This window comes from Rana temporaria, chromosome 5, assembly GCF_905171775.1.
Source record: "Rana temporaria chromosome 5, aRanTem1.1, whole genome shotgun sequence".
Classification (NCBI taxonomy): Eukaryota; Metazoa; Chordata; class Amphibia; order Anura; family Ranidae; genus Rana; species Rana temporaria.
In genome coordinates this window covers 197,706,567-197,720,115 of record NC_053493.1, presented here as the reverse complement: position 1 = coordinate 197,720,115, position 13,549 = coordinate 197,706,567, and the positions used below count along the sequence as shown (strand labels likewise).

The window sequence follows — 13,549 nt, the reverse complement described above, 5'->3', positions numbered from 1 at the left end:
TGATCGGCTGAACAAATGACAGAGCTCTCCACTGTCAGCAGCGATGTGCTGTTTTTTTCTCTCTCAAAGCAGGGAGTAAAAACTGACACCTTGCTTATTAAAAACAGCACACACTACACACAGTAAACATTGTTAGGCACACACCTAATCCCTTGATTGCCTTAGATGTTAACCCCTTCCCAGCCAGTGTTATTAGTACAGTGATAGTGCATATTATTAGCTCTGATCACTGTATTAGTGTCTCTAGTGACAGTTAGTCAGTTGCCCGCCGCACTATCACAGCCCCATTATAAGTCACTAATCACTGCCATTGGTAGTATAAAAGATACAATATACATACCATCATTTGCAGACGGTATAACTTTCACGAAAACCAATCACTATACACTTTTTGGCATTTTTCTTTTTTTTTTTTTACCAAAGACGTGCAGCAGAATACATTTTGGCCAAAATTTATGAAGATATTTGATTTTGTTTTATTATTTTTGGATATGTTTTAAAAGTAGAAAGTAAAAAATATTGTTTATTTTTCAAAATGTTTGGGCTTTTTTGTTTATATCGCCAACAATAAAAAACCCAGTGGTGATCAAATACCACCAAAAGAAAGCTCTATTTGTGTGAAAAACAAATATACAAAATGGTTTGAATTTGAACATTTGTTTGAGTACAGTGTTGCATGACCACACAATTACCAGTTAAAAAAATTGCCTGGTTATGAAAGGGGTAAAATCTTCTGGAGCTAAAGTAGTTACTATGATCAGTAAAAGACCAACATATTATAACATATTATATTATAAGATACTATTATAACATATTATAATAAGTTAAAAGACCAACATATTATAACATATTATATTATAAGATATTATTATAACATATTATAATAAGTTAAAAGACCAACATATTATGATTTGTACAATTGCCACTGTTTGCGTCCAGATTCCACCTTTGGTGTTACAAAGCTGGACCTGGGCTGGCAATCAATCAGACAAGTACTGTACTGGACACAAGAGCTACTCTATCTGAAAAAATGTGGAGGCTGGTTTAAAGCAGCCCACAAATAAGTCTGATTTTTTTTTTTTTTGTTGAACCAGCAGGTTGAATGGAAAAACAGACCTGATTCCCGATCCACACACTCAATGTGGATGGGGAAATGCTCCCAGCTGAGCTATTGTACTCTGATAGAATACATTGGTCACGGTTGCAGTCTATAGCGTGAAATGCTCATGAGTGGGGAAAGTCAGAGAGGGCACTAGTACAGAGGTTAATCTGTAGTTTGTACAACCTTGGTGCCCAGACATGGATCAAAATTGGGCTGGTACCTACTGAACCGGCTGAATTTTAATTCACGTATGGCTTGCTTAATCTTCTATGGGCTTCTTAACCTCACTTTTAAAGGGCAAATTTCACTTAAAGCCTGTGCACTTTTTGCCCTTAACTCACTAAAGCTAGAATGACACCATAGAAAACATACATTTACACACACTGGGGTTTATTTAATAAATTAAAAGTGGCTGTTCACCTAGCAAAGCGAATGTTTACTTTAGTAAGTGTATGTTGACCTTGCAAAGTGAAGGTGAGTAAAAAAAAAAAAGGTGAAAAGGTGGTTAGCTTTGAATATCCACATATATGTTTTTAAAAGTCAATGTATACTCAAACCAACCCCAATGTCTTTAATTCCGAAATGAACTCAGCAGAGTTGTCAAAGGGCACAGTTGTGGTCTACTGTACCAGAGATACTTTGATTTCTACTCTGACACTCTGCTCACACTTTACATCCCTGGGGAGTTTCTAAGACACTCTTTCGATATGCCTTCACATGACAAATATCAGTGCTGGCAGCAGAATCATGTACCTGTTGTAAATAGGTACAGGAGTCTGAGGCACGCATCAAGCGTAGACAGGGCCGCCATCAGGGGGTTACTGGCAATACACTTGTAAGGGGCCTGAGCATCCCAAAGGGCCCAGGACCGGCCCACACCCCCATACATCAGCTAATGAATGAAACTGTTATTAGAACAGCAGGCACGTGGCGCCCGCAATAGAGAATGAAACAAGCCGCCGCCTGATTCCTCCTCCCCATGCCCCCTCTCCCCGAAAGTGATCCAGCACACGCTCTGCTTCCTTCACTGCTGAGGTGGAGCCTGCTGCTGCTAGGTTACTAGTATTGTGATTGGGCGGGGCAGGACTCGGCAGATGGCAGCATGCTGGAGCAAGGGGGGGATCAGGTCCGTCTTCCACCCCCCCACTAATAGAGAACCAGCCACCACTGAACTCCATCATCCTCCTCCCCACCCTGAATCAGCCATCCCTCTCCTGGAGAGGAGTGCGGATAATTCTGGGTGGGTATGGGGATACACTGTGTTAAAATAAAAGTGGATTCTGTGGGACGGCCAGTGGGCGGGCCCTGAGGAATGTTGGCAGACAGGCCCCCGGGGGGCCCAGGCCTAAAGCAGTATAAGGGGCCCCAACATTTTTGATGGCTGCCCTGAGCGTGGAGGTGCAATACAGACACCATGGGCCAGATTCACAGAAAACTCCGGCGGCGTAACGTATCGTGTTTACGTTACACCGCCGCAAGTTTTCAGCGCAAGTGCCTGATTCACCAAGCACTTGCGTGTAAACTTACAGCGGTGTATCGTAAAGATGTCCGGCGCAAGCCCGCCTAATTCAAATGAGGTGTGTACCTGCGCATGCTCCGTTTTGAAATTCCCGCCGTGCTTTGCGCAAAGTGACGTAATTTTTTTGAACGGCGACGTGCGTAAAGTACTTTCGTATTCCCGGATGTCTTACGCAAAAAAAAAAATTGAAATTCGACCCGGGAACGACGGCCATACTTTAACATGGCTCGTCTAAAGTTAAGACATGTTTAAGCAGGCTTAACTTTGCGACGGCGTAACGAACGCGAAAACCGCCGTGGGTCGCCGTAAAACCTCATTTGCATACTCGAAGCTGGAAAACGACGCAAACACCACCCAGCGGCGGCCGAAGTATTGCATCCTAAGATCCGACGGTGTAAGTCAATTACACCTGTCGGATCTTAGGGCTATCTATGCGTAACTGATTCTATGAATCAGCCGCATAGATACTCTCAGAGATACGACGGCGTATCAGGAGATACGTTTTCAGTTTACACTTTAAGTGCCTAAGATCTAATAGGGAAAGTTACCCTCGGAATGTAGCCACAGGTCTTATGGTAACCGGTTTACATTTTTTTTATCCTTAACGTATAATCATATATTCAAACCTACTCAAAAAAAATATATGCAAACTGGGTCAAAAGAATTTGTGTCACTTTGTAGTAGTTCTCTCTTGCCTAATAAAGAGACCAAGAAAAAGAGAATTTTCTTAAAGGTCACCTCCAATTATGTGACTGATGGATGAGGTATTATCCCATGAACATTGACATGCTACTAGTAATGACACTAATAAAGCATTCTCTATGCTGATCTATTGGGAATTAAATGAATGTGATTGATATACTAATTGTTGCAGTAGTGTTATAAATTTCTACCAGAGGAATGTCTGGTAGGCTTCGTCATTAGCCTGACAGTTTGTGTTCTTGGTCTTTAACACCTTAACAAAATGCTTGGCTTTCAATATTAAGGCTGCATTCACACTGTAACGCGGCGTATGCGGCGTATTTTGCCGCGATTTGTTAACTTTTTTTTTTTTACAAATCATTTGCATTGATGTCTATGCCGAACACCGAAAGCCGCCTGAAAAAAAGGGTCCGGGACTTGTTTTCAGGCGGCAGGCGTACGGCGTTTCGGCGTTCGGCGTGAGATGTGAACCATCTCATAGACATCAATGCAAATTCGCCCCTCCAGCGGCACGAGCGTCGCGCTTCAGGCGTATATACGCCTAGGTGTGAATGCAGCCTTAGTGCTAGTCCCCCTAAGCAACCAACCCACAGCCATGATATGACCAAAAATACAAAAATATTATTAAAATGGAAAGTTACATTTAAATGATTGTATCGTTGTTTATAGAGCTGTATAAGCTATCAGAAAGAGGCTATAAACACTAATGCCAGTAGCGTGACAGTGGGATGAAATTAGTCTTTATCAGTGGTAGGCTACAAGTCTTTTTCAGGGTAGGCAACCTCGGCTCTCCAGCTGTGGTGAAACTACTAATCCCATCATGCCTCTGCTCCCTGGAAGTCATACCTTTGGCTCTCAGAGTCTTGCAATGCCTCATGTGGCATTTAGTTCCACAGCAATGGAATGCCAAGGTTGTCTACTCCTGGTTTATTTTATAGGCTACCTACTCAGTGCATGTAGCAAGTGCTTTCATTTCAGGAAAGGTGGGAATTGCTCACCTTTTCATAAACTATTAGTACACACTGATAATGTAGGTCCACTAAGGAGCAATTTAAAATGTTAATAACCTTTTAAAAGGATAGGAATTCCACACCAACTTGTATAGTCCTTTAAAAGATTTTTTTTTGTAACAGCCAACGTGTTTCGGGGGCTCAGTACACCCCCTTCAGCAGGGCTAAAAACTAGACAATAGAAAAAAAATACATATATATAAATACATATATATATACCGTATATATTGTAGTCTTTTATATAAATCAAACTCACTTCTGCATAAAAAACAATGAGCTTCCAGGTTTTATTACCAAAGCTTAATTGAACAAGCTGGAGTTAGAAGCTCATTGGTTTCTATGCAGAAGTGAGCCTGATTTTGCGCTTTCCAGCTTTAGTAAATAAATCCCATTGTGTACTTAAAAGTGGGGTATGCCTGTACAAGAAATGTGTATAATGTATGGCTACCCATAGAAGCTAATTGGCTACCATGCACAGCTTTACACTCCCTAGTTTTAATGAATCAACCCCACTGTGTGCAAAGTTTTCACAATTGTCCCCAGAATATCTTAATTTTGACTCAGTCCAGGCTGTCTGAGTCCTATGCACTGCCAAGGCTGCAGATGGGTCAGGAGTACCAGAAGCACCTCTATGTGAGTGAAATTGCTGCCCTGCACTTCCTACTGATTTAGAGGCAATAAGGGGAGCCACAGGTTCAGAAGCACATACCTAAGGATGACCAGGGCCATTTGAAGGAATTTGGCGGGGCCCCAAGCAAAATGGGTGCCCCAAGAACCCCCCCACACGCAAAGCCTACGTTAGCGCTACACTAATTTTTTACACCCATGTTCTTACTCCCCCCGCCCAAGTCCCTATGTTTTTCTATTCTCACCTCCCCTTCTTCCCTGTAGGCTGCCGCTGTAGCTGTAGCTCCTCTTCCTCCTGTCAGTCCTGTTTTCTATCATTATGGGTCCCCAGTCTCCTATCAGATAGTGCCCGGGCACTGCACGGTACAGGAGATTCAGTTTCCTGTGTTCCCGGCCGGACTGAAAGGAAGTGAGCACTCAGTGTGCACTTCCTGTCAGTCTGGCCGGAAACAGGAAAAAAAATCTCCTGTACCATGCGCGGTACCCGGCCAGACTAACAGGACTCCAGGAGGAAGGAAGAGGAGCTCTGCCACGTTACAGCCTGGGAAGGGGAAGTTGGGGGCCCCAGGTCAGCTCGGGGCCCCAAGCAAATATTTGTTTTGCCTGTCCTGTAGCGACGGGCCTGAGGATGACAACACCTCTTCTCTACGAACTGGCGATGTTTCCAACTTGCATTATTTTTTGCTAATAATGAGGATACAGAGGTGAAATTCAGCTGATTGCTAATGCAAAATACTAAAATATTCTAAATAAAACCACTAGGGGCATGAGCAACATGTATATAAGTTAATATTTTTGGTTGATGTACACTTTACAGTCTAACTTTGGCTCAGCCCCTTTATTGCATCCCCTCCCTATTTGGAGTACACATGTATTTTATGTTTTTATAAAATACTTACCTTCCATATGCCTTTAGGCTGGTCAAGCGATGAGAGGAGTCTCCTTCCTCTTTGGATCTTTTTTGGCAATGGGTGGTTCTCGATAGGGCCAAGAACACAGATGATGTGATGACATCAATGTCATTCTCTGAATCCTCACATTGTGAGTGCAGGGCATCATAGTAATGCCCGATGAGGGGGTGGGTCCTGCACTTACAGTATGTCCTCAGTCTTCAAGGCTTGAAGGACACTGGACTGAGGACATCTTTTCATGCAAGGAAATTACTTCTGGGAAAGCACAGGAGAGAAGATAAGTATTGCAGCCTGGGCTGCGTTTTAATTTTTACAATTTAAGAAGCAGCTTTGGAAAAATTAAAGCTCAGAGTTGGACTTTGAGCAAGGTTGTAGTTATGTACTGCACCTGATAGCATTTACAAAATTGTATAAGAAATATATAACAAAAAAGAAAAAATGGAACAACAAGCAAGTAGACATTTAAAGGCCACATCAAAGATTGCATTCAGGTTAATGTTACAACACATTTAAAAAATACTTTCCCTCTAAATATAGCAATGGTTACTATCAAGACAACATTTTTTTTAAGCCCCAAATGATCTTTTCTGAGTCTGTGCTTAATGCCAGCTATGCGGGTAGTTAAATATTTTGCTGAAGAGAAAAAAAAAAAAAAATATTCTGTTTGCTGTGAAATGTTATCAGCCCTTGCCACTTCTTCCCTGCATATGGAAAACCTTTAATGGAGTACACACTTGAAAAGGTCCTCCTTCAATTATAATGCCAGATGCAGCAGAATGTGCAGTTACTGCACCGTGTTTCTTTGTGACAGACTACTTCAGCATTAAGTCACTGATTTGAAGTGACTTTCTACGATTTTCCAGACAAGTACTGTATATATCGCATCAAATCAATTGCCAGTACAGGAGCACACAACATTTTTTTGTAGTCATAGAAAATTTACAACGTTTAAAATGTATATTTGCAGGAAATTAACGGACTAGTAAACTGGATAAAAAAAATGCAGATGTTGTCTTCTGTTTTTTTTAAGGAATTTGGGCTTATTCTTACTTCAATTAGGATCTATGGCCATAGGCCATTTAACAGTGTGCAGCATTCCCAGTGTGTCTAGTACTCATCCAGGTGTTCATAAGTCATAAAGGATTTGGGTATTCCCAGATATGTGCACCTGCCATGACCTTTACAAAAAACATACTCCTTGCTGGAATTTGAGGAAGCAAGAATGCCAAAAGGTAGGTGGAAACTTTTAAGTGAGGTGGGAAGTGAGCCAGGCATATGTAAGGGGAAACTATCCTTAGGTTCATGGGATATATACAGGCATACCCCACTTTTAAGTACACAATGGGGTTTATTTACTATCACTGGAGAGTGCAAAATCAGGCTCACTTCTGCATAGAAACCAATGAGCTTCTAAAGCCTCGTACACACGACCGAGTTTCTCTGCAAAAACCAGCAAGAAACTTGGTGTTTTTTTTTTTTGCCGAGGAAACCGGTCGTGTGTACACTTTTCGAAGAGGAAACTGTCGAGGATCTCGTCGAGCCAAAAAGAGAGCATGTCTTCTTTTTCCTTGACGGGAATGGAGAAATTTGGCTCGCCGAGATCCTCGACAGCCTAACAAGGAACTCGACGAGCAAAACGATGTGTTTGGCCCGTCGAGTTTCTCGGTCGTGTGTACGAGGCTTTACCCCAACTTGTTCAATTAAGCCTGGTAATAAAAACTGGAAGCTCATTGGTTTCTATGCAGAAGTGAGCCTAATTTTGCACTCTCCAGCAATAGTAAATAAACCCCATTGTGTACTAAAAAGTGGGGTATGCCTGTAGCTAGTAACTCACCCAACAATTGCCAGGCCAAAACTTAAATATCACATTTGGGTGCAATTACTTTTCAGCATCCATGGAATGTGCTTTCCTTGCACCTTCCAGTGTTCAGCTGAAAAACTTTTGAGGTCCTCAGATGAACAGGTGAGAGCTACTCGGCTAAAGCCAATGGGGCTGATTGGCAAGTGGAGAGACTTCAATGAAAATAATATAAAAAGCATCTACAGGTATTTCAAATTGGACAAGATTTTTCTTATCACATAATTCGATAATTGAAGTGAATATTACATTTTTTTTTTTAAGTTAAGATTCTCAACTCCTTTAGTAATTCAGCCTCACTGTATTATACAGTATGAACTTTTCTTCTCATTGAACTAAACCAATACTGTGCCTTCCACCTAATTTATTTTTATTTTTTTACTTTAACAGCCATGTCTGACCTACAGTATAAAAATATATATATATATATATTTTGGGCCTTATTTTCTAAACTGTAAAGTCTGGTGAAATGAACTTGTATTCAGTTAATCATCCAATCATGGGCAAGAGAAGCTCCATTTTTAATATGCTCCTCCACATGACTAGATGTTTATGTACACATCAATTTACTGCACTTCACCTGCCTTTATAGTTTAGTAAATCAGTTCTATCGTTTTTGCACAAAATGCGTAAGTGTGCCAATCAGAACGCTCTCACAGTCTAGACATAGCATGAGATGCTTGGGTGTATCAGTCCCTTGGCAGAACTACGTATATTGCTACATTTTACTATAAGTTATTTTAACCCTTTACTCTGAATATGATGCAATTTGAGGTAAACATAAAAATACAACTGATCTCTATATAACCAAGTGACAGTGTGAAATGCTAGCATTATTACAGTTAGATAGAAAAAAAATAACCTAATTACATTTGAACTTATCATTACTGAAGACACATTGAATGGCTAGATGATAGTATGGACAGTAAAATATTGCATGGAGTCTGAACCTTTTTAGAATATTTTACCATATTTTGGGAAATATTTTAAAAGTTGACATTAATAATATGAGTTGGGTCATAGCAATCATTGCTTTTTCACAACAAAGCCAAGGTGTTTATTAAATGATGATGTTAAGATAAATGTAAATGAATGAGCACTTTTAGAAATGTTCTTAAATAAAGGAATGCTTATTTGTTTTAGCATACAGTTTGTATCTTGACTTATGCCTTAACTATTTTTTTTACAAAAAAGCGGTATTATTGTTACAAGTGTGTCTTTCAAAGGTTGTCGATACTGTGCAGTTGTCAAAAAAAAAAAATGTTGTTGCTTTGTGATTGCCTATCCCCCCTGGCAGGATGCTGACACAAACCGCCTCAAAATGATAAGGAGAAAAGGCATTTTGACCATTGGAAGCAGTTGTCAAGAAACAATTTGCACCTGCTTCCGAAGACAGCCTAAAAATACAAAAACAGCTCCCGGTAATTTCATTTTATTTTCAAAAATAATTTGCAACAACCTGGAATTGACTTGTGCTTGATCATTGTTAACTTCTATGACAATTTCTACCATGGGCACTATCCAGTTTTCAGATGAACATGTTAAAATAGTGATCGGCAAATAAAGTACTAAAAACTAATTAATAAATACATAGATAAATAAATAAATACAAACCCTCATGCTGCTGCTTTTCAAAGCTCTGTACAAATATGGCTTTTGTAAGGTTAAATGTTACAATAACTGCTCAAGTATAAGTTTTTCAACCTTATTAGTGAGAAATGACACTGTAAAGGTCAAGCACTACACGTTTTGTCAGTAGAATTTCCCATTAAGGTTAATAGGACAATGACGGCCAACCTGCTAGACTTTTGAGGCCTTTCATTTGTTTCCAGATTCCTCCAGAAGGTTACACATTACAATTTTAATTTTAGAAGGTAGAAAAATCAAGTAAACTGCAGAGCAGACCTGCTGTAAGCAAGATACAGGCATATCCCACTTTTAAGTACATAATGGGCTTTATTTACTAAAGCTGGAAAGAGAAAAATCAGGCTCACTTCTGTATAGAAACCAATGAGCTTCCAGGCTTTATTACCAAAGCTTAATTGAACAAGTCAAGCCTCGTACACACGACCGAGGAACTCGGCAGGCAAAACACATCGTTTTCCTCGTCGAGTTCCTTGTCAGGCTGTCGAGGAACTCGACAAGGCAAGTTTCTCCATTCCCGTCGAGAAAATAGAGAACTAGCTCTCTTTTTGGCTCGTCGAGTTTCTCGACAGTTTCCTCGACCAAAATGTACACACGACCGGTTTCCGCTGCAAAAAAATATCTCCCAGCAAGTTTCTTGCTGGTTTTTGCCGAGAAACTCGGTCGTGTGTACGAGGCTTAAGGGTTAGAAGCTCATTTGTTTCTATGCAGAAGTGAGCTTGATTTTGCGCTTTCCAGTTTTAGTAAAACAAAAAAAACATTGTGTACTTAAAATTGGGGGATGCCTGTATAGTCATAACACAGTGGGGGAGATTTACTAAAACTGGTGCATGCAGAATCTGGTGCAGCTGTACATAGTAACCAACACGCTTTCCAGTTTTAGTAAAAAAAAAAAAAAAATTGTGTACTTAAAAGTGGGGTATGCCTGTATCCTGCCAGAGATATAGCAGCAATGTTTAATAATGTTTTAGCAACTGCAATAGGGCCTAATAACAAAGTAAAGGGAGTAATAGCAATGCTAAGTGAAAAGAATGGGCCAACAGTCATACATGACACTAGCTGGATTACACACTATACAATCTTCTGTAGATTTTTTTCTCCTTCAGATTTACCAAAACCATATAGCATGAGGTCAACTTTCAATTTGTATGCAATCAGGTAGGCCCTTGCACTACATGGTTTTGGTAAATCTAAAGGAAATCAGACAACAAAAGTTGTATAGTTTGTATGGGGTCTTAGTAATAGGTATTTTTTTTCTGATTGCACTTATTCAGTGAGAAATAACAGCCACAAGTTAAAAAAAAAAAAAAAAAACACAAATTTTGTTTGTATCCCAACACCAGCGGGCAGATAAATAGACACTGTGGTGGAATGCTAGTCACAGAACAAAAGCTCCCAATGCAAGAACATAGAACTTTTGCAGCATGAAATGGACAAACAGTAGTGAAAGTGAGTAATATATGGAAAACTATAATAAGCCCTAAAAAAACAGAGTGCATTTAATTTCTGTTTAGTGGTAATGTTTGTTTATATTGCTTTTTTGGGAGTATAATTTATTATAAATAGCAATAATATTTAGCGAATGATTTACCTGTCATACTGGTACTGGCTGAGGGTATGATCATAAGGATAGTAGGCGGCAGTCTGAGTGATGCCCGCATGTGCAGATCCAGTGCCATCTTTTGAATCAAATGTGTTCTGTAACAGAAGGTCAAGTGTACTTTATATGGCTATAGACACATATATTATCTGATTTACTGTTCATGCCACAGCAGACAGACACATACCCCATATTTACTAATCAAATTTTTTTATCAAACCATTGCAGGCATTGTATAATAACACTAATATAACACTTCTAAACACAAGACAAATTAGCTCATTCTCATGACAGATTTGGATATGACCTGTGTATATATAATGAATAGCAACATTATACATTTCCTCCCAGAACTCATTTTATGGTTAATATGTTTGTAGATAAGAGAAACAATTCATACACATTTAATACATATTCTGCTCTACAGAATAAAAGATAAAGCAACTGACAACATCCATCTCCTGCTGTCACATCTTGTTTATCTTTTTTTGAGAATAGAGAAGATAAATCCTCTATGCTAATCTGAAGAATAACTGTAATACTAGCTGATAAGGGAAACAGCAAGCAGGGGTGTTCTTCTTTTATTATTATTACATTGTGTGTAGGTGTGAATAATTAATGTGTTTGAGTGTGAAAACACACAAAGCACTACTTTTCTATTCTGTCAAATCAAACACCCCCCTCTATACAGATAAAAGGAAGCAATGGTCTTACCAGGGAATAAAAGGCAGAGGCATCAGTGCCATAGGTGACATAGTTTCCATAGCCCTGGGATCCGGTGTAAGGGTTGCTATAAACTCCTAAAGCAGCTGCAGAGTTGAGCTCATGCCTGGCAGTGGCCAGTAATCTGCTCTCATATACAGGACAATAGACTGGGGTCTGAGCAGAGGCGGCCGCAGCTGTATCTGTCAGAGTCCTTCCACTTGATTCACAGCAGGTAGACAAGGAATTGGTGGTCATCAAGAACTGGGGGGACATAGAAAAAGCATGCAAAAAGATCAGACAGAACATAGCAAAAGTAATAAAAAAATACAAAAATAAATAAATAAATAAAAAACGCCTAAAGCCCTAAATAAAAAAAAATAAATGGGATCCGCTAAAGGTTTTTTTTTTTTTTTGTTGCAATCACACAATCGCCCTAATGCATAAATGTGACATATCTGCGATCAGAGGAATATAATACATTGTGCTATTGAAATCTCCAGTTCTGATAAAGAAATGTATTTCCGTCAGCCAAAATGAATGTACAACCTTGTAGGACATAAAATACTTGGGTGTACAGGTTGGACAGCTGTGTCCTGTATAATCACTCCAGATCCTTTCTATTAGCATAGATCGCGATGTTATCGCGACAGTGTTTAAAGTGTGATGAGGACAAGGTCTTACCTGTGGGGTGGATGAGTAAGGATAGCCAAACTGAGGATATGACATGATACATCAACTCCTGGATCCCAGGGAAGGAAGGCAAGAGGTGCTTAGCTCTACTCTCTTCTCTAACAATAGCTCGGTGACCACAGCTTTCCAGATGCTTACAGGAGAAAGAAGAAAAACATTTTTAATATTTTTTTTAACCCCTTTAAATCTTCCTTCCAAGCTACACTTCTACTAAAATTCTTAAAGGTGCCTTGAAAAGTGTCCAATAGGACACCATAAAAAAAAAAAAAAAACAGTCATCGAGCAACAACAATCAAAACAGTGAAAAACAAAGCAAGATTGTAAATATATATATATATCTATATAGAAAAGGCATCAGGTCAGAAGCAAGTTGCTTTAAACAGTGCTTGGAGTGACGTCACGAAACCCTTTAATTCCCAGAACTGTTTTTTTTTTATGGATTCGGATGCTGTGCATCCAAGGGTGCAAAATACTAGTATACAACTATTGCTTTTATGGATCGTTCAAGTGATCTTACAAGCTAATTATAGGTGTTCCTATAGCACTCGGGCAGGTTGAGAAAATAAATGATTTGATCTAAACAATCACCGAAACACCCATTAATGATTTTTTTTCCTCCGTATTTACTGAAGGGTGGTAAGCAATTTAATTAGAAATTAATTAATGAGCATCTGTTTCTTCCCACCTTACTCTAAATAATCAGTCTCAATTACAAAGGAGAGCCATGTAAGGACATAAATGGGACTTTTTCCCCCCTGATCCTGATACATACGAGTACTTTCACTCATTTAAAGGTCTTGGATTAAATGTCAAATCCGTTCCTTTTTTTTTTCTTTTTCCTTTTTTATGCTTTCCTGTCTTGCAACTCGACATTTTCCGAAAATTAATTCAACTTTTTAATTATTACATGTTATGTATGAAAGACACCTATTAGCTTAAACAGTTCAGTCAGTGCAAAGTTTTGCTTTTTTTTTTTTTTGTGATTATGTTTTTTTTTTTTTGTTTATTATTTATTTTGTTTAGAACAAGACTATTTCCCTTATACTGTAACATGATGTTTATTATATATTAGTGTCAAATGTATGAAATCACAGTTCCAGCATAGTGTCCCAGAGTCGGGCGATCACTCGCCAGTTTATTATGGACAGTGACCTCTATCAGAACTAATATATATATATATA

The 13,549-nt window shown here is 39.2% G+C and overlaps 1 protein-coding gene across 3 annotated transcripts in view; it reads right to left on the bottom strand.

Moving 5' to 3' along the window:
• The window catches only part of IRX4 (iroquois homeobox 4), a 39,592-nt gene that overhangs the window by 20,196 nt on the left and 5,847 nt on the right, over positions 1 to 13,549 (bottom strand). For 2 of the 3 annotated variants that reach the window (XM_040353467.1, XM_040353468.1), the window contains exons 2-4: positions 12,360 to 12,501; positions 11,688 to 11,939; positions 10,965 to 11,071 (exon numbers count right to left, since the gene is read on the bottom strand). In XM_040353467.1, coding sequence (XP_040209401.1) covers positions 10,965 to 11,071; positions 11,688 to 11,939; positions 12,360 to 12,404 — 404 coding nt within the window. In that variant the 5' untranslated portion in view covers positions 12,405 to 12,501. Of the gene's footprint in view, positions 1 to 10,964; positions 11,072 to 11,687; positions 11,940 to 12,359; positions 12,502 to 13,549 lie in introns of those variants that run through there. The other variant, XM_040353469.1, reaches the window with a different exon arrangement.